Genomic DNA, 25,174 nt, shown 5'->3' with positions numbered 1-25,174 from the left:
CACCCCGGCCGAGAGGGCTGGGAAGTAGAACCCCGAGAATTTGATGGGGCATTGTGTGATGGCAGGGGCACCTGCCGGGTAGCTTTAGGGTGAGACAAGACAGTGGCCAAGGTAACTCCAGGGAGAATGAACCTCTCCCTTACCCTGGCCTTTGTCTCAGAAAAGGAAATTTTCTCCTTCAGTCAGACAGAAATAATCTCATACTCAAACCTGTATACATCAAATCCTTTGAGGAGGATGCATGCTCTCCTCCACAATTCAATCATTTAGAGGACTGAGAACAATCAACCAAACCATGGGAAACACCACCACAATTTCCATAGACCTCGGAAAGGCCAGATGCTTCCCGCCGCCAATGACAATGGAGAACATAAGGTTTAACCTTAAGCTTCCACCATGCAGCAGTGACAACCTCTGGCAAAGTAAGGCAATCAAACATCAAGATAAGAGTGGGTGTGGGTGTTAAAATCCCATCAACATTCTTCGTAATTCTCTGTACTGCTGCAATGCCCTGAGGAGCCAGCCCCTCAAGGAGGGAAGAATTAGAATAAGAGATCAAGCCATGAGAATACACAAACCCACGGGAATGATTTAGGACTAAATGACGAGAGGCAGATACTGGATAACCGGCAACCATAGTAAGAGACTGGATGAGTGAACTCTCCTCTTCATTTCTGGCCTCTAGCAACAGAGAACCATTTCCCTGCAAGGAGACCTTGGGGATAAATCCTTTCATTGATCCACCTGGTGAACGAGCCTATATCTTTTCTATCCTTAATGACCTACAGCAGCTTCTACAGCACCCTACCCGTATCCCTGACCGCCTTGGAGAGAGCTCCAACATACTTGACCCTTTCCTTACAACTAATCCTTCTGCTTACACTTAATCTTTTCTCTCCGTTGGACTCCTCCGACCATATCACCTTAACCTGTCCCATTGCTATGGTAAGGCCTGTGGACCCTCCAAAGAAACGTCATCTGTGGCACTTTGGAGCTGTGGATTGGGAGGCCCTCAGGCAATCCTTCTTTCATTTTCCCTGGAATGATTATTGTTTCCATGGCCAGGAGCCATATGAGTGCGCCTTGCGCATTACAGAGGTTAATCTCTCGGGAATGGAAGTATACATTCCTTTCTCATATCCTTTGACTAATGCAAAAAAGCCTTGGTTTAATCATGCATATTTTAATGCTGTCCGCAACAAGGAGAGGGCCTATAAAAGGTACCAGAGCCAACCCACCCCTGAATCACATCTTGTTAATGTTTCTCCCTGGAATCGTGCTAAGTCTGTTGTTTGCTCTGCGAAAAATAATTTCCTTCGTACTAAATGCTCTCAACTCTCCAACTTGACTTCTTCCCGCTCCTTATGGCACCTTGCCAAAAACCTTTCTGACAACTTTAACTAATCATCCTTCCCTCCTCTTTTCTACTCTGATGGTTCTGTAGCTATTTCTTCTACTGATAAAGCAGATCTCTTCGCTCAGACTTTCTCCTCCAATTCCACCTTAGACGATTCTAGTGCTGTTCCTCCTTCACTTCCCCCCTGTGACTTCCTCATGGCTGACATTAAAATTTCTTCAGCTGATGTATGTTCTGCCATCACAGGCCTCAATACTAACAAGGCATATGGGCCTGATGGAGTCCCTCCTGTTGTTCTCAAGCACTGTGCTTCTGTGCTTACACCCTGCTTAGGCAAACTCTTTCGTCTTCCTCTGTCTACTTGTACCTTTCCTTCTTGCTGGAAGTTTGCTCTCATTCAGCCAGTCCCAAAGAAGGGTGACCATTCCCAACCCTCTAACTATCATCCAATTGCTTTAACATCCTGTACCTCAAAAGTTTTCGAGTCAATTCGTAATAGAAAAATTTTAAAGCATCTTTTCTATCACAACCTTCTTTCTGATCGTCAGTGTGGGTTCCGTCAGGGATGCTCCAAGGGGGATCTTCTCACCTACCTTTCAGACTCCTGGTCATCCTCCTTTTGGGATTTTGGCAAAAGCTTTGCCATTGCACTTGACATCTCAAAGGCTTTCGATCGAGTCTGGCATAAATCTTTAATTTCGAAACTGCCCTTTTACGGTTTCTATCCTTCTATCTGTGCCTTCATCTATAGCTTCCTTTCTGGTCGTTCTATAGCCGCTGTTGTAGACGGCCATCGTTCTTCTCCTAGATCTATCAACAGTGGTGTTCCTTACGGCTCTGTCCTATCACCAACTCTCTTCCTTTTATTCGTCAATGACCTAAACTGTACATCTAACTCTATCCACTCGTATGCTGATGACTCCACCCTTCACCTTTTCATTTGGTTCCTGCAACGTCCATCTCAGCAGTTACTTCAACAAACAAGGGATGAGGCTATGGCACACCTAATGTCTGACTTAGCTCGTGTCTCTGACTGGGGTAAAAATAATCTAGTTGTTTTTAATGCATCAAAGACTCAGTTCTTACACCTATGAACCCAACAAAATCTTCCACAGGTGTACCCACTAATGTTTAATAACACTCAGTTTAATCCTGCATTATCCTTGAACATGCTTGGGGTTTCATTCACTCGGGACTTATCATGGAAAGATCATATTACATCTCTTGTAAAATCTGATTCCAAGAGATTAGGTGTGCTAAGCCAACTCCATTCATTTTTTACCCCTGCACAATTGTTGACTCTGTACACGGGTTTTATCTGCCCCTGTGTAGAGTACAACTTGCTTGTGTGGGGAGGTTCTCCACATACAGCTCTTCTCAATAGGGTGGAGTCGAAGGCTTTTCGTGTTATTAACTCTCCTCCTCTTACTGGCTCCCTTCAACCTCTGTCCCTTCACCGCACTGTTGCATTTTTATCTCTTTTCTATTGCTACTTCAGTGGTCACTGCTCCTCTGAACTGTCTTCATCCATTCCTCCACCTCTACGACGGGTGTGTAGCACCAGTCAAGGAGCAAACTCTCATCTCTTTTCTGTCCAGCTCTCTAATGCAAGAGATAACCGTTACTCCTAGTCTTTCATTTATGCAACAGGTCAACTCTGGAGCTTTCTCCCTCTGTCTGTATTTCCTTGATCCTATGATCTCCAGTCTTTCAAACGCAGTGTGTCCAGGCATCTCAAATTGATCTGATTTTGAATTTGGCTCACTCTTGCATTTTGTTCTTCTCTTGGAAGGAATAGTTTTTGTGGACTCGTGGCATTTGGTTCCTTCTTCCTAGCATTAAAAAAAAGAAGCCCACTGTGAACCTGAAAACAGTTCAGGTTCTGAAAGGAAGTATCATCAGCCGTTTTGATTACTATGTATTTTGTATAAGAGTGTTTCACAAAGACACCAGGTAACAACTCGATAGAAGGGACATCTGGATTTGCAGTTATGGCAGATGACCCAGAGGGTACAGGGTTGTTGGCCTTAGAGTGACTCGGCCGACTCGCGCGGCTGATTACTGACCACACAAGTGGTTGAATAAATGTTTAATGTATCCATATGCACATTAATGAGAGATAAAATGGCACCAGGAGCCAAGGGAAACCACCTATCAGGGAGTGAGGGAACCGAGCGCAGTCTGATGGGAGTGGGGTACCTTGACCTCAGAGGGTGACCCAAAAAGGACACCCTGTGATGCGAAAGTTTGCTCCCACCAGTGCAAAGGCCCCCTTCCCCAGCACCCCCCAGCCAAGACACCCAACCAACCAACTTGGGACAGCACCAAGGCAACCACTGTGGAGGGCGGCACTGATGACCCATAGGGGTAACCTACGTTTCGGGCAGCACTTAGACCCCTCACCCACAACCCTACCTGCATGTAAGACCCTACCAGATGTCGTTACCTCCAAGGTCAGGTTAGTGGGATCACAGGGGCATGCAAGTCCCCCCACCACGACAAGGTGGCTGCCCACGGGGTGGGGGGGGGGAGTACAGTGGTGATGGCAATAGATACATTTGTATTCCCTCTCTACCTCTTTCAGTCAACCACTCACTCTTAGTCACACACACACACACACACACACACACACACACACACACACACACACACACACAATCCTACCATAACTAGCACCACCACCACCATTTATCGTATTGGCATATTTTACTGTTCCTATTATTTTTATTGTGTATTCCCTATTGCTATTATGTTTCATATTGCTATTCGTAGTCGTAGCCAAGACTAAATTTTTATTAGTGGATGTCCATTGTGATAACAGTATTTACATTATAATTTTTGCTGTTATTAGTATTACTATTATGCTACTACGGTTATTATGATCATTCTTAGTATCAGTACCAGTATGTTTCAGTACTTACTTCAAGTTTATTTTAGTTAGGCTATTACTGTGCTTACATATATTGTGTCAGTAAACTAAATTATAAGAACAATAGTTTTTTTTTTTTTTTTTTAAGTCTACTTCATGTAGAATGTAGTTCGATTACTTGCAAGTATGGTGAGAAGTCAATATGAACTGCTTTAGTGATAAAATCTTAGTAGAAAGGTATAGTGATAATGTCAGGACTCCATATTATAATAATAGAACTCATAGCATGAGAGACAGATGTGGGAATCTGCATTATGATAATACGATTCATAACAGATGGTGTAATATATAGGAGCACCAGTCAAGGTGTGGGAAAGGGAAATGTGTTAGCGAGAGTTGACCAAAGGAAATGTGTTTGCCATTTCAGTGGGAAAGGAAATGTGTCTGCATTACTGTAAGGAATGCCAGACGTGCACCATGTCACCGGAAACGCTACATACACACAGACACACACAAGATTCTAGAACAATCCCACATGTACAGTACACGTGACATTATCTCTCCTGTACAAGAAGGAAGGGATTAGAGAGTCAGAAGGGGGCTGGCTATAGAACCGAAATGTTGTAGAGAGAGAAAGAGAAGAGGGGTCCAACGAGAACTTAGCTAGTAATTATACACTCCTAAATAATACACACAGTGTTTCAAATTAAAATTTTCCTTGAACATAATAAACTACAATCAAGACCCTGTATCCATCTTTAACTTCTCCTGTCTTCGAGTACACAATAACTAAAATCAAATCTCAAGATCTCATAGTATATGGTAAAGATACCACAGTAAAATATATAAGCTTACAGTGATATTGTCTATAAATACTGCTCTGATTCACTGCATAACATATATCCATGTTGACTGTAATGCACATAATAGAAATTGTCATACACTGAAGTACAGTAGAAAAAAATATATATGCCCTTTATACGAAGCAATTACCATTTTTTACACAGAAATAAATGAATAACCAAAGCAGCTAGCTAATTTGACTGGATGACAGCTGGCGAGTCTACCCCTGCTTCCGTCCCTCCCTACCATCTCACCTCCCTCTCGATCGCTGCGATAGAGTGGGGTTGCCATTCACGCCAAGGAATAACTTCCGAGTGCCAGTACATGGAAATGCAGGGGAGTAGAGCGGAAATACTTGGGGAACTGGTGCACTACACAATTTCTAAGAGGTTGAATTATGTTTTATTGACATTCTTATGAGTCAGTTTTTTACCAACATAGCCAAAACCAGGGGTGTTCAGCAGTTTACAGATCAAAGCAGGCAACATAAGGAGTTAGAACAAAAGCACAGGAAACATGAGAAGCTGCAGAGACGACACAGAGATGACAGGAGACTAAGGAAATCATTGAAGAGGGAGGAAATGAGGAATGGAAATAGAAGAGGACAAGGGTAGATGACAAGTTTAACCTGTGGATTGCGAGCCACAGTTCAGGCTGGGTAGCATCACTTTGTGAGCCACAGCTCAGGCTGTGGTGACCGTGCATCACCTTAAACAACTCGACCCCTACGCAAACTTACACATGGCGCTATGCAAAGCTGGAGAGAGAGACATTTTTTTCATATCACCAGATGATGCCCTGGATGTTTATCAAGTTTTATTAAACAAAAACAATATTTCTTTTTTCATTTTTTCACTGCTCCCGTACGTAAACTTACGCATGGCCCTACACAAAGATTGAGAGAGAGAGAGAGAGAGAGAGAGAGAGAGAGAGAGAGATTTTTTTCTTTTCCACAGATGATGCCCTAGATGTTTATCTTCAAGTTTATAATAAACAAAAACTAAAAAAAAAAAAAAAATCCTTAGTTTTTTTTTTGCACACTACGGGGTGGGATTAAAAAAAAAAAAAGGTAATTGCACAATGCACAGGTTAATGTATATCTGAGTCTTGTAGAGGATGAAGGATCTTTTGTGGGGTGTTAGGTGAGAGACGGGCAATGAGAGAGTACTTCTCAAGGGCATCATTAATTTTAGTAAGAGATCATGTGAAAAGTACCCATAAAAGCATCATTAATTTTAGTAAAAGATTGCAGGATAGGTACCTGTTAGTGTATTATTAAAAGATTGCAGGATAGGTACCCATTAGTGTATCATTAATTTTGAATATAAGTGACTCAAGTATGTGGCAAGACAGTGCTCCAGGATATGTATATATGGAAAGTCATATGGGTGACCAGGTAGAGAAGAATTAGGCAGCTGGCAGAAAGGACAGAAATGAGGAGTGTCTCGGACACAGCAGTTCTGCTGCGAGAAGCAGTCTCTCCATGGATGCCAAAAGGAAGTTGGTGCGTAGAAATTAGTGACATGGGGAGACTGTTAGTATACAAGACAAAGGAATTTCAAGTGCCCTAAGTAGCCTATCACTTAAAAACGCTAGTTAACTTCTGTGCAGTATCCAGCAAGAATGAAAATATTGATGCTAGTCTCTGGTCGTGAGGAAAACTATGGTGATTTTCCATGTAGCAAGTATGAATCCAAGAGAACATACAATATTCAAAAGTGAGTAATTATGTTAAATTTAAGACGATTAATAATAACATGTAAATGAGTTAAATTTCCATGTATTGAGTGACTTGTTTCATTTGGAGTTGCTAAAGTAACATAGTTTTGTACAAAGTAATAGTAAAGTAGAAAAAGTATGTTTTGGAACCTCAGTGTGTCGAATAGTTATTCTGTCGAATAGGACAGAAGTGGGACAGAAAGGATATACAGTGTCACTTTGTCCTAACTTTAATGTTACAGATTCTCTCTGGACATGTCTCCTTATTCTCTAATGTTGTTATTTCCACACTACATTTCCTATTAATTGCAGTCAGATGTTATATTCATTAAAGACGAGCGTGAAGCATGTTAACGATTACTGGGGGAGTGCAGGGCATGACAGAGGCAACAGTTTTGTTGTTCACACTTCGTTTGAATGGACTCATGTAACTGCAAGTGTTTCTAGGATGCGCAACAATGTTGCTCATTAAAAAACACATCTGTGAAAGGGGCCTTAAGGTGCAGGAACTTCAGCTTGCATATGGACCAGTAATAATGCATCTGTTTTTTCCTGGCAAAGATCCCTAACCACAGTTCAGCCTAGTCAAAGGCCATGTTTAGTAATACTCTATCTACTTCGGAAGTCCATTCCTTCTATGAACCACACCGTGAGTCCAAATCCCTCGAGGTTCCTTCATCGAAGCAGGCAGACAAGCTGATCTCATAAGGCAACAGATTTCATCCCATGTTACGAGTTTGAGGAAAGGGAGTTGGCTGGTGAAAGGAAGGGAGAAGAGAGAAAGGTTTTAGGGTAGTGAATGAAATATTAACCTGGCAACATACAGGACGTGATTGCGATTACGTGTACTGAAATTAGAAGTACAGTGATGCAAAAGGGAGAGCAGATAAGAAGCAACAGTACAAAGTAGAAGAAACTTTGGTATAACAGTACAGATTTTTTTTCTTGCAAATGTTATATTAACAAGTACTACAGTTGGCTGAAAGATTTATATGCATTAGTGGAACACAGTATCGGCTGACTGTATCCCAGAGGAGGAGACTGTACCACCAGTCGAGCAGGGAGGTACTCCCAGAGTAGATGGATGCTGATGTCAGGGAGAGCTGGAGCTCCCATCTCATCAGCCCTCGGGACTAGCTCCTGACAACCTTCCTTTGCTGAACTTTTTCAGTGTTTCAGTAACACTGGGAGTAGGCCAGCATGTTCTCCAACACAAGTTCCTCTAACTGTAAACATCAAAGTACATGCACATTCCTCACATCTCTTCCTTTTACATAAATGCCATCTAATAACCAGGCCTCGGAGTCCCGGGAGGGGGAGGACACCATCAAAGCCCTCACCATCCTCCCCTCTTCCGGTGACGACCCAACATGGTTCCTGGAATCACTGTCTGACTCACTTCTCCATTTCTGCAATATTCGCTGCCATTCCTTTAACTTTCTCTCTGTTGAGCACAACCTCTCCTCCTCTAAACCTCACCATCACTTCCTAACTGAGACTTATCTCTCTGAGGCAGCTGATAGCAAACTCTTCTCTGATTCCTCCTACTTTCTCTGTACCCATGCAAAGCCTAAGGTGGCTGTTGTGTATATGCATGCAACGACATATCTTGCTCGTGTTCCAGAAGTAGAAGCTTCTGAATTCTCAACTCTCTGGTCTCAGCTTTCCTGTCATTGTCTGACAAAATATATATATGTGCTGTTTACATATCCCGTACTTCTACTATGAAAAATTCTTCGACTGTATTACTTATAAGATGGAACACATCCTATCAATTTCTCCTTTTTCTGAAATCTCAGTTCTAGGGAATTTCAATGTTCACTGCCACCTTTGGCTCTCCTCTCCTTTCACTGATCCACCTGATGACCAAGCCTACATCTTTTCCATAATGACCTAGAGCAGCTTGTACAGAACCCTACCCATTTCCTTGACTGCCTTGGAGAGAGTTCCAACATACGTGACCTCTTCCTTACAACTAATCCTTCTGCTTATGCTGCTAATTTATCCTCTCCGTTAATCACAACCTTATCACCTTAGCCTGTCCTATCACTCCAGTAAGGCTTGTGGACCCTCCCAAGAAGTGACGGTTGTGGCACTTTGCAGTCACTGATTGGGAGGCCCTCAGGCAGTTCTTCCTTGATTTTCCGTGGAATGATTATTGCTTCCATGGCCGAAACCTATCCCAGTTGCCTTGCGCATTGCAGAGGTTATTCTCTCCGGCACTGAAGCATACATTCCATTATCATATCCTTTCACAAATGAAAAAAAAATGGTTTAATCACGCTTGTTCTAATGCTGGTCACAACAAGGGGAGGCCTACAAAAGGTACTGGAGCCAACCCACTCCTGAATTTCATCTCATTTACGTTTGTGCCCGGAGTAATGCTAAGTCTGTTCTTTGCTCTTCTAAGAAAAATTTCATTCATCCTAAATGCTCTGAACTCTCCAACTCGAATTCTTCCCTCTCCTGGCACCTTGCCAAGAACTTTTCTGACAACTACACTGTACTGTACCTCTTAACTCCTCCCTCCTCTTTTCCACCCGGATGGCTGTGTAGTTATTTCATCTACTGATAAACAAAACTCTTCACTCAGACTTTCTTCTCTAGTTTCACCTTAGATGATTCCGTTGCTACTCCTCCATTACTTCCCCCTTCTGACATCCTTGCAGCTGACATTAGAATTTCTTCAATTGGTGTATTTTCTGCCACTACTCGTCTCAGTACCAAGAAGGGATATGAGCCAGGGTCCCTTCTGTCGTCCTCAAGAACTGTGCTTCTGTCTTTACATATTGCCTAGGTAAACTCTTTCGCTTTTGTCAGTAAACTTGAACCTTTCATTCTTGCTAGAAGTTTGATCCCATTCAGCCAGTCCCAAAGAAGGGTGACTATTCCCAGCCCTCAAACTATCGCCCAATTGCTTTACCATCCTGTATTTCAAAAGATTTCGAGTCTATTCTCAATAAATATCTATATATATATATATATATATATATATATATATATATATATATATATATATTGCATCTTTCCTATTAAAACCTTCTCTCCGATTGTCAGTATTGGTTGCATCAGGGACGCTCCACTAATGATCTTCACACCTACTTCTCACACCCCTGGTCATCCTATTTTCGGGACTTTGGCGAAAGCTTTGCCATTGCACTTGACGCCTCAAATGCTTTCAGTCGAGTATGACATAAATACTTAATTTTCAAACTGCCCTGTTACTGTTTCTATCCTTCTACCTGCGCTTTCAACACTAGCTTCCTTTATTGTCGTTCTATAGCTGTTTTTGTAGACGACCACCTTTCTTCTCCTAGAGCTGTCAATAGTGGTGTTTCTCAGAGCTCTGTCCTATCACCAGCTCTCTCTATTTTATTCATCAGTGACCTTCTAACCTGTATATCTAACCCTATCCACTCATACGCTGATGACTCGACCCTTCTTTCCATTTGCCTCCCGCAGCGTCCATCTCAGCAGTTACTTTAAAAAACAAGGGACAAAGCTATGGCTCATCTAATGTCTGACTTGGCTTAGTTCTCTGATTGTGGAAAAGTAATCTTGTTTTCAGTGCATCAAAAAAAATTTTTACATATATCAACCCGTCAGAAAGGAGGACCCTCTAATTTTTAACACTATCCAGCTCAATCCTGTATAATTCTTAAACATATTTGGAGATTCATTCTGTCGAGATTTTTCTTCGAAAGAATATATTACCTCTCTTGTAAAATCTTTTAAGGGGTTAGGTGTGCTCAGCTGACTCCTTGCCTTGTTTACCCCTGCACACTTGTTGACTTTAAACACGGGTTTTATTCACCCCTGTGTAGAGTACATCTCTTATGTGTGTGGAGGCTCCCCACATACAGCTCTTCTCAACAAGGTGGAGTCAAAGATTTTTCGTCTCATTAACTCTCCTCCCCTTACTGCTTCTCGTCATTCTCTGTCTCCCTGTTGCACTGTTTCATCTTTATCTACAGTGTATACAGTATCGCTATTTCATTGGTCGCTGCTCCTCTGGACTGTCTGCTTGCATTCCTCCACCGCTAAGGGCACGAAGCACCCGTCTAGCAACTTACATCCCTTTTCTGTCCACCTCTTTAACCCGCCCCGTCCCGACCACTTTCTCACCAATGGTACCCCCCAATCCCGACCAATTTTGGACCCAAATTTTTTTTGCTAAAACTTTCGCTTTTGTTCAGAAACAATGGTCAGTCACAAAGAAATTGTTCCCCGGGGTCCATAATTGCCTTAAACAGGTATGCCTTGGTCACACCTGGCACCGTGTTCTCTGTAGGTGGTCTGAGCCTCTAACGTTTTCTATGGTATTATAAGTCTGGGAAACCAGTGAAAGTAAGTAGATATGTATTTATTACAAACATAAAAACATGTGATAAAAGAGTAAATTGGATTTTATACAAAAATAGAGCTGAAATAATCATTGTACCATCGTGCGAAACGAGCAAAATCGGGCAGACTGGTCACGATGAATCGCTAACATTCGAAAATCATGATACATATCATTTTTTTTACTTACATTATACTTCTACAATAACATTATACCATTTTACATTTTATTGAACTGTTTTTTACGTATTCACAGGCCTTTCGATAACATTTAACGTAATGTTAGCGCTTATTTACGTAGTGAGTGAACTCGCTGTGACTGTTGTTTCAACTCGTATTGTGTTTTTTCTACTTACATAATACTTTCCTAATAACATTATACACTTTTCAACTTTATAGGACTGTTTTGAGATAATTTCAGGCCTTACATAAATATTTAGCGTAATAATAGCGCATAATAACACACACGGTGAAGTCGCTATGACTACTATTTCAACTTACAACCTATTTTTGTACTTATATAATAATTCTCCACTAACATTGCACATGTTTACACTTGATATAATTGATATCACATAATTTCAGACCTTACGATTCAACTGAGCGTCATATTAGCGCGTACTTACACAGTGAGTGTTATCGCGATATCATTTGTTTCATCTAACGCTAGTATTCAACTTATAAATTACCTTACTACTAACATTACAACAAATTCCACTTTATATAATTCCTATCACATACTTACTGACCAGAATGTTCTACTGAGCGTAATATTTTCGCAGATTTACACAGTGGGTGTACTCGTGACATCAATTATTACAACTTACACTATTTTTCAACTTATACGTTTTATTCATGCTAACATTACACCCGTTTCCACTTTATATTCTTGCTATCACATATTTATTGACCAGAGTGTTATACTGAGCCTCATATTTTCGCAGATTTATAGTGGGTGTAGTTTTCATATCACTTCGTTCAACTTACACTATTTCTCAACTTATACATTACTTTCCTGCAAACATTACACCCGTTTCAAGTTTATATAAGACTTGGCACATACTGACTGGCCTTACCATTATACTGAGCGTCATATCGCCATCCCACACAGTTTCAGTAGTGTAGGAAGTTATGGTACTCTCTGAAACATGGCTGAAGGCACAACGTAACATTGGTGGTGGTGGGGGAGGTGGAGAGCGGCGCCTTTCATCACTCGCACTTCTCTTCCCTCTCCCTTTTCCTTTACCCTTTCCCTTCCCTTTCCTTCCATTCCCCACATCCTGGGGCTGTGTGGAGGAAGTTTGGGAATATTGTATGGCGAAAGACGTGCTGGGGAGTGGCTCCACCTCCTCTCCCCTAGGCCTACGTGCACCACGTGCTCGTGCTGCCTCCCTCACACCACTTCCCTTTCACCCCGCACTCCCACCACACCACTTTCGCCTTCCCCAGACAAAACACTAGGCCATACTTTATTTACCTTCTCGCCCCACCTTCTGATCCTCGGGGTGAGATTTTTTCCTTCCCCAACCACGAGGCAACATCATGTCCTAAGCCGCCATCATCGTCATCGTCCTTATCCTCGTCCTCATCAGAATCTCTCTCTAGGGGATGGAGAGAGGTCCATGCAGGTGTTTTGGGTGCAGGCTGGCCTTCCCTTGCCTTACGATACGTGACATACCGCTTTTTCCGGGGCGAAGGGACCTCCTCATCACTGCTTGTTATTTCCTCCTCAGGCTGCACATAATCTCGATCCACCACATCATCATCAAGTGGAGAATCACTATCTCCAGTGAAGGCATCCAGGGCGGATTGTATTTCGTCATCTGAGAGACCTTTACGCGCCATGTCTGACCTGGGTCACTGCTAACAGGTGAGTGATCGAGACAAGGGCGAGCGCAGGTCACGCGGGGTCTGGGATGCTGCCTGCCTGGGGGCAGGTAGGGGAGGCTTGGGTACGTGGGCGAATCGAAAATCTCGCGCGAATTTTGAAAATTGTGGAAATTATGAACCTTGCAATTGCAGGACATTGAAGTACGTCAACGGGATTAACAGTGACATAACGTGAGGACGTGGAAGTACGTCAACGGGACGCCACGGGTTAAAGCAAGAGTTAACCATTACTCCCAGTTTTTCATGTATGCAACAGGAAAATTCTGGAACTGTCTCCCTCTGTGTGTATTTCCTACTGCCTATGATCTCCAGTCTTTCAAACACAGTGTGTCCACGCATCTCGAAATGTACAGAACCTGTATTTCTGTCTGTCTCTCTCTCTCTTTCTCTCTGTCTCTCTCTCTCTATTCCTTGGAGAGAACAGTTTGCAGGCTCTTGGCCTTTGGCTCCTTCCTTGCATTAATAAAAAGACAGATACCAGGTAGATAAAACCTTACTACTGCAGGAAATTAAGTATGAGATCCCGAAAACATGATTAATGAAGGAAACAAAGTGCTGATAATTTACTGTAAACTTGGAGATGAGCTGTGGTTTTATGAGAGCTGATAGTATGCGTCAGTCAGTCTTATGTAACCCTTCGTAATGTGATGTGTTAAGCATGAATTGTTGTAGCATATGTAGTATTGTATGGAGTGATGGTGAAAGATATGGTTGTGTAAGGTGTAGCAGTGTGAGCTGTGGTTGTGTATGATGTGGTTGTGTAAGGTGTAGCTGTAAGGTGTGGTTGTGTAAGGTGTGGTAGTGTAAGATGTGGCTGTGTAAGATGTGGTTGTATAAGGCGTGGTTGGGTGAGATGTGGTAATGTACGGTGTCGCACTGTAAGGGATTGGTAAGTAAGGTGTAGTTGTGTAAGGTGTAGCTGTGTAAGGTGTGGTAGTGTAACACGAAGTATTGTAAGGTTTGGAAGTGTGAGGTGTAGTTGTGTAAGGTGTGGTTGTGTATGGTGTGGTAATGAAAAGTGTGGTAGCGTGAGGTGTGGTACTTAAGGCGTAGTAGTATCTTGTACGGTGTGGTAGTGTAAGATGTATTTGTCTAAGGTGTCGTAGTTGAAGGTGTGTAGTGTAATGAGTAGTTTGATAAAATATTTTAGTGAAAGCTGTGGTAATATAAGGTTTGTTTGTGCAAGCTGTGGTAGTTAATGTGCAGTATTGTAAGGTGTTGAAGTGTAAGATGTGTCACCTAAGGCACAGTATTGTAAAGTATGGTAGTGTAAGGTGTGGTTGTGTAAAGTGTGGATGTGTAAGGCGTGGTTGTGTAAGGTGTGGTAGTGTAAGATGTGGTAGTGTAAGGTGTGGCAGTGTAAAGTGTGGATGTGTAAGGTGTGGTAGTGTAAGATATGGTAGTGTAAAGTGTGGTAGTGTAAAGTGTGGATGTGTAAGGTGTGGTAGTGTAAGGTGTGGTAATGTACGGTGTAGCTGTGTAAGGTATAGCTGTGTAAGGTGTTGTAGTGTAAAGTGTGGTACTGAGAGCTGTGGTAGTATAAGCTGTGGTTGTGAAAGGTGTGGTAGTGTAAGGTGTGGATGTGTAAAGTGTGGTAGTGTAAGCTGTGGCTGAGTAAGGTGAGGTTGTGTAAGGTGTGGTAGCATAAGGTGTGGAAGAGTAGGGTATGGTAGCGTAAGGTGTTGATGTACGGCGAGGTAGCGTAAGGTGTGGTTGTGTAAGGTGTGGTTGTGTAAGGTGTGGTTGTGTAAAAAAATGGGAGAAATGGAGTTCCCCCGAGCTAAGCCCTGTGTTGGACTATATAGCCCAGCTAGGGTTACAGGAGGGAGCTACCCCTCCCGGCACGGCAGCCCGGGCGAGGCTCGAACTTGCAATCCCCCGAACACAAGTCCAGCGTGCTACCACTGTGCTACCGCGACCCCCGTGTGGTTGTGTAAGGTGTAGTGGTTAAGGTGCAGTATAGTATATTACCACACCTTACAATACTTTACCTTACACTACCACACCTTACACTACCATACCTTACACCACCACACTTCACACTACCTCACCTTAAATTGCTGTATCTCAAGCCACCACACCTTCCAATACTACACCTTTCACTATCACACCTTACACGATTACCACTGCTTACGTTACCACCACTGCTTACAGTACCACACCTTACAATACTGCACTTTGCTCAAAGATTCATGTTTTACACTTCACATTGCCAAGCCTTAAATGACCCCATGACACAGTGACACATACTACCACATCTCGTGTAACCACAAATCATCTCCAGTTTATCAAAGAATTATCAGCACTATATTTTAGTCAGTGGTCAGGTTTCTGGATTCTTAAATTTTACTTCCTTCAGTACTCTGGTTTTCACTATATAACTTGGGATATAGCTGATAAATGCCAAACGAGTACATATTTGTCTGTCAGACGCAGCTATATTGCTAATAACTGAAATATTTGTTATCACCCCCGCTGGAATAATCTCATGACAGCAATTGCATTTTCGAGGGACTGTTCCTGAAATTTCACAAAATAGTGTCACATCATCATGAAAGCCTCAGTGTGATCAGTTTATTATATAATTCACCCCCCCCCCCAATCCTTTCTTTTTACCTCCTCCCTTCGCCACCCTACTCCCCCTTCTCATACTCGCTACATGGGGCGACATCTGTTGCCCTGAGACGGTTTTCGGATTCATAGTGTGGCTCACAGAGGAAAGGGACTTGTATGCTTGGTAGTGATAGTCAGTTATCCCAGCCTCTGTTCTATCCTCCCAGTTACTCCTTCTTTCGTAGTCTATCTAAGTAAGTTATTGTCATATCTCTCCTGACGTGCCAGTTACTTTTACTGTCGTAGTGTATATCAGTCAGTTACTATAGCCGCTCCCCTGACCGACCAATTTGGACTATATTCCCACTTAGCATCGGATATTTCGTAATGCCTCAACCTTTGCGATTTGTTTGTCACACCTTGAGAATTATATTGTATGTCAGGAATGGAAACTTATCGATAATGAACAGATATCCATTCGTTACCCAAACCTTGTTTGCCCCATCAGGACTACAAGGGCTCGGAGCTAGGCTAGTCAGACTCGATTTTAAAGACAAGGGTGGCCAGCTTCATCCATCGCTGTGTAGCATTATTTTAGCAGTAAACCGGAACCTTCTCTCAGATGGACACCCCTTCAAACTCCATCAGGTTAGAGCGCCCTAGCCCATAAGACCAGCAGATCTCAAGCTTCATCTGGTCTCCTTCCCTTTCTCCTTCATTCACAAGTCCACCCCCCCCCCTCCTTCCGCCATCATCTGACTCCACTAACTTATTCTCACATTGTTGTTATTGATGTTGCCTCGGATTACAGTGGATATTAACCCTGGTGAATACAGACTGAATTAGGCCTTCTGCAATCCACTGTTCCCCTATTCGGGAGATTTGGGGGAGGGAGGGGAAGTTGAAGGACCTTTATATTATAACTGTGGTGCAATCCATCTTCCAATATAAAACTTAGTATTTTTAATTTCTCTTAGAACGACCAGCTGAGAAGTTAAAAAGCATGAAGGTGACAAGAGGGAGCCTGAAAAGAGGAAAAAACTTACTACACTGACAAAAAAAAATGTGCTTTGATGTCTGGACTAAGGACAGAATTTGATTATTGAATATAAATCAATGGTTTATCACACACACACACACACACACACACACACACACACACACACACACACACACACACACACACGTTGAGGGCACTATATTTCCTGAGTCCTCCCGACCTCCCTGGAAATTTCTCACGCTCCCCTAAGGGGGTGCGCCCATCTGTTGGAGAACCACTACCTTAGACCACTAGGCGCCATTTGATTATAGAGCAGTAAATAATATTCTGGGTTACAGGAAACCATTTGGCTTGGTTTAGTTGTGAAGCGTTTCGTAGCTCTTTGATTGAAGGGACGTGTATAGACAACCAATACTAAAGTCGTCTTAAGTTAAGGTGAATTTGTAAATGTAAATTCAGTGTCATGGTACTATGGAACTAAACAATGATAAGGAACACAGCCGCACGTATGTAAGTCTTGTTAGAGTTCACATATACCAACATTACTGACAAGTAATCTAGGATTTGAGGATTTGAACCACACTCTTTGGGTGCACTGATACCCTGCAAGTCTAATTCTCAAAGTGCACCAGGGAACTAGACTAGGATAAGAAATACACTGTTAGTCTGCATATGTATAAGTCTACTTCTCAGAGTTCATATATATACCATCCCCTCTCACTAGCCTTTGGCTCGTGGCTGAACTGCGTAAACGTGAAGTGGACGGTGAAGGTGCAGAAGGTTTTCACGACGAGCAAGGTGATGGCCCTGTTGGTGATAGTAGCAGCCGGTACCAAACACCTGGCCGAGGGACACACCGAGAATTACCGCCACCCCTTCCGTGACAGCAATTGGACCGCCTCCGCCATCTTCTTCGCCTTGTACCAGAGTTTGTACGCTTACAATGGATGGTACGTTGAAAAAATCTGTCGAAGAGAAAAATAACTGTGCGTGTGTGTGTGTGTGTGTGTGTGTGTGTGTGTGTGTGTGTGTGTGTGTGTGTGTGTGTGTGTGTGTGTGTGTGTGTGTGTGTGTATGTGTATGTGTGTGTGTGTGTGTGTGTGTGTAGGAAGGCACCTGGCGATCTGCAAATTCTCAAACTTATAACTGTACTCTAATTGGATTTGTAGATTTCATAATGCTTCTTTCTTAACTATTACTTCTGCATAATGCTGTTACATATTAGCATTCTCCTCTGTGTTATTTATATGATATTATCGACATAGTTTGTAAAGTCCATGTCCCATATTCAAATTCATATTCGAGAACGGCCTCGATCACCACGATCATATCTCAAACGGTAGGCCTTAACGGCCATTTCACGGCACGGTCACATTAGTAAACACACAAAGACAATGCTACGACATCCCACGACACCCCACGGAAGCATCACGTTATCCTGACGACCCACTATGATCATCCCTCAGTTAAAAAATTACTGTCACTTTGTCTCCACGTCACGCCTAGACATCGCCACGACACGCTACGGAACCGCCAAGTTCTGGTAAGTCACCGCTAAGATTATCAGGACATACGATACACGACGATGGCCGTGTGTAAGTTGTCGTAGCATGTCTTGGGTATAACTCTGCCTGTTGCAGGTATAACTTCGTGTGTCGTAGCGGGTCTTCGGGATCCGATCTTCAAGTTACTGCTACGACAAGTCAAGTCACACCTACGTCACGCCACCTTACTCTTGACGACATGCGGCGACACACGAAGACATGAAGTTCGTGGCATGTATAGGGAAAGTTCCTGATAGTGGGATGTAGGGTTAAGAGTGACATACAAGAAGATACTGAAGTGTAATGTCAAGTACAAACTATAAAAAAAAAAAGTGTGCTCGAACCGGACAATGCCAAGTCAGTTTCTTTCATATGACAAAGATCCTTAACCTCGTTCAGTTCATTTGGTGACCAGGCGTAGTCAGACTGGAGAATAAATTTTACTGGTAACCCAGGAGACTCATTTTTACTTCATTACTAAGGATCACCCAGTTTTATAGATCACGGCTTAAAATTCATGTCGTGAGAGTGGCCCAGTTCCGTCATATATAAACAGACCGACTACAGGTCACTATGATTTGGTACGGGTCTCACTGGATAAATGGTAATTCCTGTGTGAATCACGTAGGTATTATCATGATATTAAAACACTAGAATAATAGTTATGATACACTATCTATTGCAACCATCAGTAGGCTTCAGTGAGATATCAGCCAATATCCACCCAGTTCCGAAGAAAGGGAGTTCGTCTGACCCCTCCAATTACAGACCAATAGCTGTCACATCTTCTCTTGGTAAGGTATTTGAAACTTTAATTAATAAGCATATTGTTAAACATCTTGAATCCAACAACATAATTAGTGATAGACAATACGGTTTTCGCCACGAAAGATCCACCATTGACATACTCAATCTCTTAACTCATACCATCCATCAATCAATTGATCTTTTTGGAGAAACTCATGCAGTAGCTCTTGATATCTCTAAAACTTTCGACAGAGTATGGCACCGTTCCCTGCTGTCCAAACTCCCTTGCTATGGACTAACGTCTTTTGTTCCTTTGATTTCTTCTTATCTTAGTGACAGGAAAATAAGAGTAAAAGTAGATGATGTATATTCGAATTTCCACTCAATTAACGCCGGCGTGTCGCAGGGATCAGTTCTGGCGCCAACCCTATTTCTGGTTCATATTAATGATCTCCTATCTGTCACTCACAATCCCATTCACTCATATGCAGATGACTCAACACTACATAGTTCATTCACATTCAGACATCCATTTACAAAGTCTAATATCTCTACCTCTCAACTCAGTACAGCCATCTCCATAAATCAAGATCTATCTACAATCAGTGAATGGGGACAAAACAACCTTGTCTCTTTTAATGCTAGTAAAACTAAATATATACAGTTTACTAATAGACAGATATTGCCAGATTCGTACATTACCTTCAGTGCTACTAATATTCCCATCTCCAAAAGCATTGAAATTCTTGGTGTCTCACTTAACAGTGCCCTCAGCTGGACCTCTCATGTCAGATCACTTGCTAAAACCGCCTCAAAGAAACTTGGATTATTGTACAGAGTCCGTAACTTCTTCGCCGATGAGCAGTTAGCTATAATTTATAAGAGTCATGTGTGCTCTCAGCTTGTATATTGCTCACCCTTGTGGAATGGTTGTGGAGAGGTTGCATTAAGACAACTAGACAAAATTCAGAATAAAGCTGTTAGATTCATTAACAACCCTGCCATTACATATAAACTACCTCCCCTGCAAGTAAGAAGGAATGTTGCCTCCCTTGCATTATTTTATAGATATTTTTTTGGCAAATGCTCAGACGAAGTTGCGTCCATGGTGCCACCTCTCCATGCCTTCCCTCGTGCTACACGGGCATCTGGTAGCGCTCATGACTGGAATGTCACTCAACCATATTGCAGAACTTCTGCCTATCAGAATTCTTTCTTTCCCCGAACTGCATCTCTCTGGAACTCGCTTCCCCAGAGTTGTTTTCCCCCAAATTTCAACCCACAACTGTTCAAGTCTAACTGTTACAGATATTTTATGAACAGAGGACACCAGTAATTTGGTGTATGGATTATTTTTTTTTACCCATTTGTTTTTCCCTCCTCCGTTCTGTTATTTATATAAAAAAAAAAAATTATATATGATTACTGATTAAATAAATGTATGACAATCACTGAAACATACAGGAGGTGGAAAGGGGCATCTTGACGTAGTGGCTCCGATGTGACAGGGCAGATCCACGGCCTGGTATTACAAACGTCCCTATTCCCCCTCCTTATGTCCTAAAGTAGGATGATGAACAGCAAGAGGAGTACAGCGTCAACCTGCAGTCCATTGGGTTCACTTTCAGATGAACCTGAGGTTGCAACAACAACAACAACAACAACAACAACAACAACAACAACTACTACTACTACTACTACTACTACTACTACTGCTGCTGCTGCTGCTGTTGCTGCTGCTGCTGCTACTACTGCTACTGCTATTACTACCTCTACTGCTGCTGCAGCAGCCACCTCTACTACTACTACTACTACTACTGTTGTCTATCTATCTATTTTTCTATCTATCTATCCACCTATCTAATTATCTGTCCGTCTATGTACCTGACTTACTATGCATTTCTTCTGGCAGGGAGGCAGTTGGCCATGTCGTGGAGGAAATGAAGAACATGAACAGGTAAGACATGTACAGGTGAATCCCATTATATTACTCTAACTTGGCCTAACAATGTCCCCTCTCCGTCGTCATTGCCGAGTTTTAACAAATTATTAATACTAGAATATGATGCTTGCTATGACGAAGTGCTGTGGAGAGGATGTTGAGCCGTAGCATTGTCTTTTATCCGCCACTGAGCTTTGTGTAATAAACTGCAAAAGGACAAATAATTAAGTCAAGATGAGAAGAGACGAGAATCCATTACAATCACACCTTCAGCATCATACATTACCAGACCCTCTTTACTCTACCCTGGTCGTTTTTGTCTTTTGGCAGCTTATTCCACGTAGCTTAGCTGCAGAAAAAGGCAATGTTGTGGCTCTTCATCTCTTCCATAGCACTTCCTCATGACTAGCATCGTATCCTACTATTAATCTAAAGCAACAACTCAGCATTCAAGGGAGAAAGGCTGCAATTTTAGGCCAAGTTAGAGTAAAATGAGCATAGGTTCATATTAATTTGATCTAAAAATTTGCCAACCATCTACTTGAATGGTGACGTAGATGAAGAGTTTTACGTTGGAGTAGCCTACTATACTCTGTTCAAGTTCATTTGGCCTAAAATTGCTATGTTGCCTTCCTGAATATGGAGTTGTAAAAAGAGATTAACGCTATATTATGGTGCTAGTCACGAAGGATGCTATGGATCTAATATAGAGCCGGAACTCCGTTTTTTTCTGGCACTGAGCTGCAATAAACTATGAACACGATACGCACTGTCAGGCAGCTTGTCTCTCAAGCCCTGCCCCTCCCCACCAACAGCCCATAGCGTGAGTGAGAAGGGCGAGGGCCACAACTTTATAAAGGGGGCAGGGCTTAAAACGCAAGTTGCCTGATGGCGGGAATAGAATATATTTCTACTCTCGAAGTAGTGCCACTGGACAGGTGTAGAACCATAATAATCGCCTGGCTTATGCATGCGTATTACGGGAAATGAGTTGTAAAAGGACGAAAATCTCCAAGTTGAGGTGGACGAACCATAAACATGAGTTATGAGCTATTTATAATATTCTCATTCAATAGATTACCCAGTCTTGTAAATATGGAGAAAGTAGTTTCTCCCTCAGCGATATACATGTGTAATGATACCTTGCATAATACAAACCATAATAATTTATATTGTATATTTAACTCACTCTATAGCACAATAATGGCCTGGGCGTTTTTTTTTTTTTTTTTTTTTTGCGGCCAGATAACTTTTTCATTTATTTGGAAGCACCAAGTAAAATTTGCATTCATCCTCTTCTAGGATAACATGTAATTCAGTTCCGGGAGCACTTTTCGTCTGTTTCTCAATAACAATTTCCGAAAATTAGAAATGTGGTACTTCACTCCCATAGACGTCAGAGACATTAACGAAGCCAACCCACACCACATCACAACACACACCCACACCACACCTCACCAAGGGGTCTGAAGTTCTCGCTACCAGTAAGTTTGTTTTGTCTCGTCCTTGCATCCTCTGTACCATTTTTTTTTTTTCACCTAAGGAAAGATACATCGTGATGATAAGCTTAGGTAAGGTCATATCTAACTTCTAGTGCAAAGTGTTTCTCCTTGACTGAATAAAATCGTTTCCAAGTTCAAGGCAAACAGGCATGGGTTCTTGCCACGAGGATTATTTTAGGTAAATAATTACTATATGTTACGTTTCAGAGTTCCTCTTACAAAACGACACGGAAGGGTTGATATTACATACAAGTCCTTAAATAAATTGGTGTGTAAACAGGACCAAGGGAGAAACAAGCTAGATAGCAAAAATGTAATGTACAGTAAAGGACATCACCGCTGTAAATGGGCTAACTCTTTCAATCCCATGACGTATTTCATTTTTTTTCCTGTCAAGCGTGAGTGTTATGTGTTTGGCCCAGTGTGTTTGTTGCTTGCCGGAATCTTTCGATTCGGCAAGCATGTTGGTCAGTTCGGTATGTTTGTTGCTTACCGGAATCGAAAGATTTGGCAAGCATGTTCGTCAGTTCCGTGTGTTTGTCTGTCTGTCTGTCTGCATGTTTGTTGTTTATCTGCTCTCTTCAGGTCACAGTTTTGCACCAATAGTTTTGGAAAAAAAAAAAAAATCAGAAGGTAGATATCCATAAACCCTGGACGCATATTGTTCATCGAAATTAGTCAAAGGTTCTGGGCTGGGTGGGGGTTGAAAACTCTCAGTGGCTGTGGGTCTGGAAATTGTTGGGACCCAGTGGCCGGCCCAGGCATTCGAAAATCAAACTTTTTTTTTTTTTACAGACTGAAGAAAAACGCCTGCGAACCTGGCAATGCAATTTTTCGCTTTTTAAACCCATCCTGCGCTTCGCAACGAAGTGCGAAAAAAAATCGCCAAATGACTGCATATATGCTGGTGAAAACTAAGCACACACAATCAGATCTATCCGGCAAACGCTCATCTGTCCACATGCCGGTGAAAACTAAACAGACACAGTCAGATCCAACCAGCATGTGCTCTGCTTATGACAGTTTCACTGCATGCCGGAATCTAAAGATCTGGCAAGCATGTTGGTCAGTTCCATATGTTTGTTGCTTGCTGTAACTGAAAGACTCGGCAAGCATGTTGGTCAGTTCTGTATGTTTGTGTGTATGCTTGGCTGCACCCTAGAGTAGGGTGGGTCATACTCATACAGAATTTGTTGCAAGGCTAGGGCTTAGCACTTTTTTAACGTATTATGCAATACAGAATTCATCAAAATCTTCCCTGTGAGCATTGAAGTTGGTGTAAGGGAGGTACTTTCAGTTTTAATATTGGACAAAAATCGTTGAAAATTTGAATTTTGCAATGTTAAATATCCTTCACTGAAATGTCTTACTCACCCATTAAGTGCTATAAAATGATTTTGGGACCCTGAAAACCCCTGCTAGACAGTTGAAACATGGAAACGTACCCCAAAATGAACTTTTTATGCTATTTTTTAAAAAAAATTATAGCTCACATGAAGCAAACCTCTTAAAATTATAGCATCAAGTAACAAAAAAAATTATTCAGTCATCATAATCAATTCTTGTTTAGAATCATTGGCAGGTAAGGCATTCCTGTTAGCAAGGGTAGATCTGATGAAACCATCTCTTCTCTCTTCTCCATAGACTGTTGCAGATGCTTTGATGACTTCTTTAACACATCGTTCAATAGATTGGCCGTGAACAGGAAACTCTGGAACCTTCATAGGTTCAACCCTCAGGTTAGAAAGTTCCTCTCTTGACAAGGAACAGGTGAGCAGAGGCTCATGAACATCACTAGACCAGTCAATAAGATCAACAAGTGTGGTTGCAGTTGGATTCAGCTCTGGATTCTTCCTGGACCTCACACTTGTGTTTCCAAATTCAGTCACCACGGAGTTTCAAAATTGTATCAACTGTAAATCCTCGGTCTCCAGGGTCAGAACTGCACAACAGTGTTTGAAGAACGTTTTCACTCTGAGCATTCCAAGCTGATGACTGCACGTAGAGCATCACAATATTTTGCACTTCCTGCGTCTGCTTGCGAACAAGGTGCAGTTGCTTCAAGATGTGATAAGGGCCTTCAGTCCAGCTATGCTTTATCTTAATTTCAAACCAAAGAGGTGAATACACTCCCACAGTGAACTCAACCAAAAGTCTCAGATTCTGTGCAACATCTTGGGGGAGATTGTGTTCTGAGCACCAGGCCCTGCACAGTCTGTTAGCTAGGTAAAGCATCTTGCATGACTGTGTGGTCCAATCTCCCTCTCTTTCGGGTAATTAGGAAAGGTTTCAGATTTGATTGCATTTGTAATCCCATAGAGGTACTTCTGGTCATGTGAAAGAGATTTTACAATTTCTGAATCCAGCTCAGTCAGGCCTGTTTCAACATTCAATTTTGTTATCTTTGACTTTGAGGGACGTAACCTTACTCAAGAGCTTTCCATTTGGACCGAAGAACTTGTTGTCTGAATTGATCTTACCATCCAGGCCAATCATCAGATGTCCCAGGTGCAATTCGTTTGTGTGTAGAGCAAAAAAGAGCCAAAAACATTTCGTTCCTAGCTTCTTCTCAATTTTTTATTTTTTTTATAAGTAAGAAAGCAGGAACCAAAAGCCAGAACCCCAGAAACCGTTCCTTCAAAAAACAAAAAACAAAAAAAACAATACAAAAGAAAGACAAATTCAAAATCCGTTCATTTCGAGATGCATGGACACACTGACTGGAGATCATAGGAAGTAGGAAATACAGAAAGAGGGAGACAGTTTCAGAGCTGAGCTCTTGCATAAATGAAGGACTGGTAGTAACGGTAAACTCTTGCATTAGAGAGTTGGACAGAAAAGGGTGAGATTTTGTTGCTAGATGAGTG

The 25,174-nt window shown here is 42.1% G+C and overlaps 1 protein-coding gene across 1 annotated transcript in view; it reads left to right on the top strand.

Annotated features, from left to right (window-relative positions):
- The first annotated feature begins 295 nt into the window (after positions 1-295).
- The window catches only part of LOC145396094 (Y+L amino acid transporter 2-like), a 58,290-nt gene continuing 33,411 nt past the window's right edge, over positions 296-25,174 (top strand). The window contains exons 1-2 of the mRNA XM_080269560.1: positions 296-422; positions 17,297-17,522. Coding sequence (XP_080125686.1) covers positions 296-422; positions 17,297-17,522 — 353 coding nt within the window. The remainder of the gene's footprint in view (positions 423-17,296; positions 17,523-25,174) is intronic.

Source organism: Coenobita brevimanus, chromosome 4, assembly GCF_032717465.1.
Source record: "Coenobita brevimanus isolate Jiangsu-jjx chromosome 4, ASM3271746v2, whole genome shotgun sequence".
Classification (NCBI taxonomy): domain Eukaryota; kingdom Metazoa; phylum Arthropoda; class Malacostraca; order Decapoda; family Coenobitidae; genus Coenobita; species Coenobita brevimanus.
This window is presented reverse-complemented; position numbering and strand designations above follow the sequence as displayed.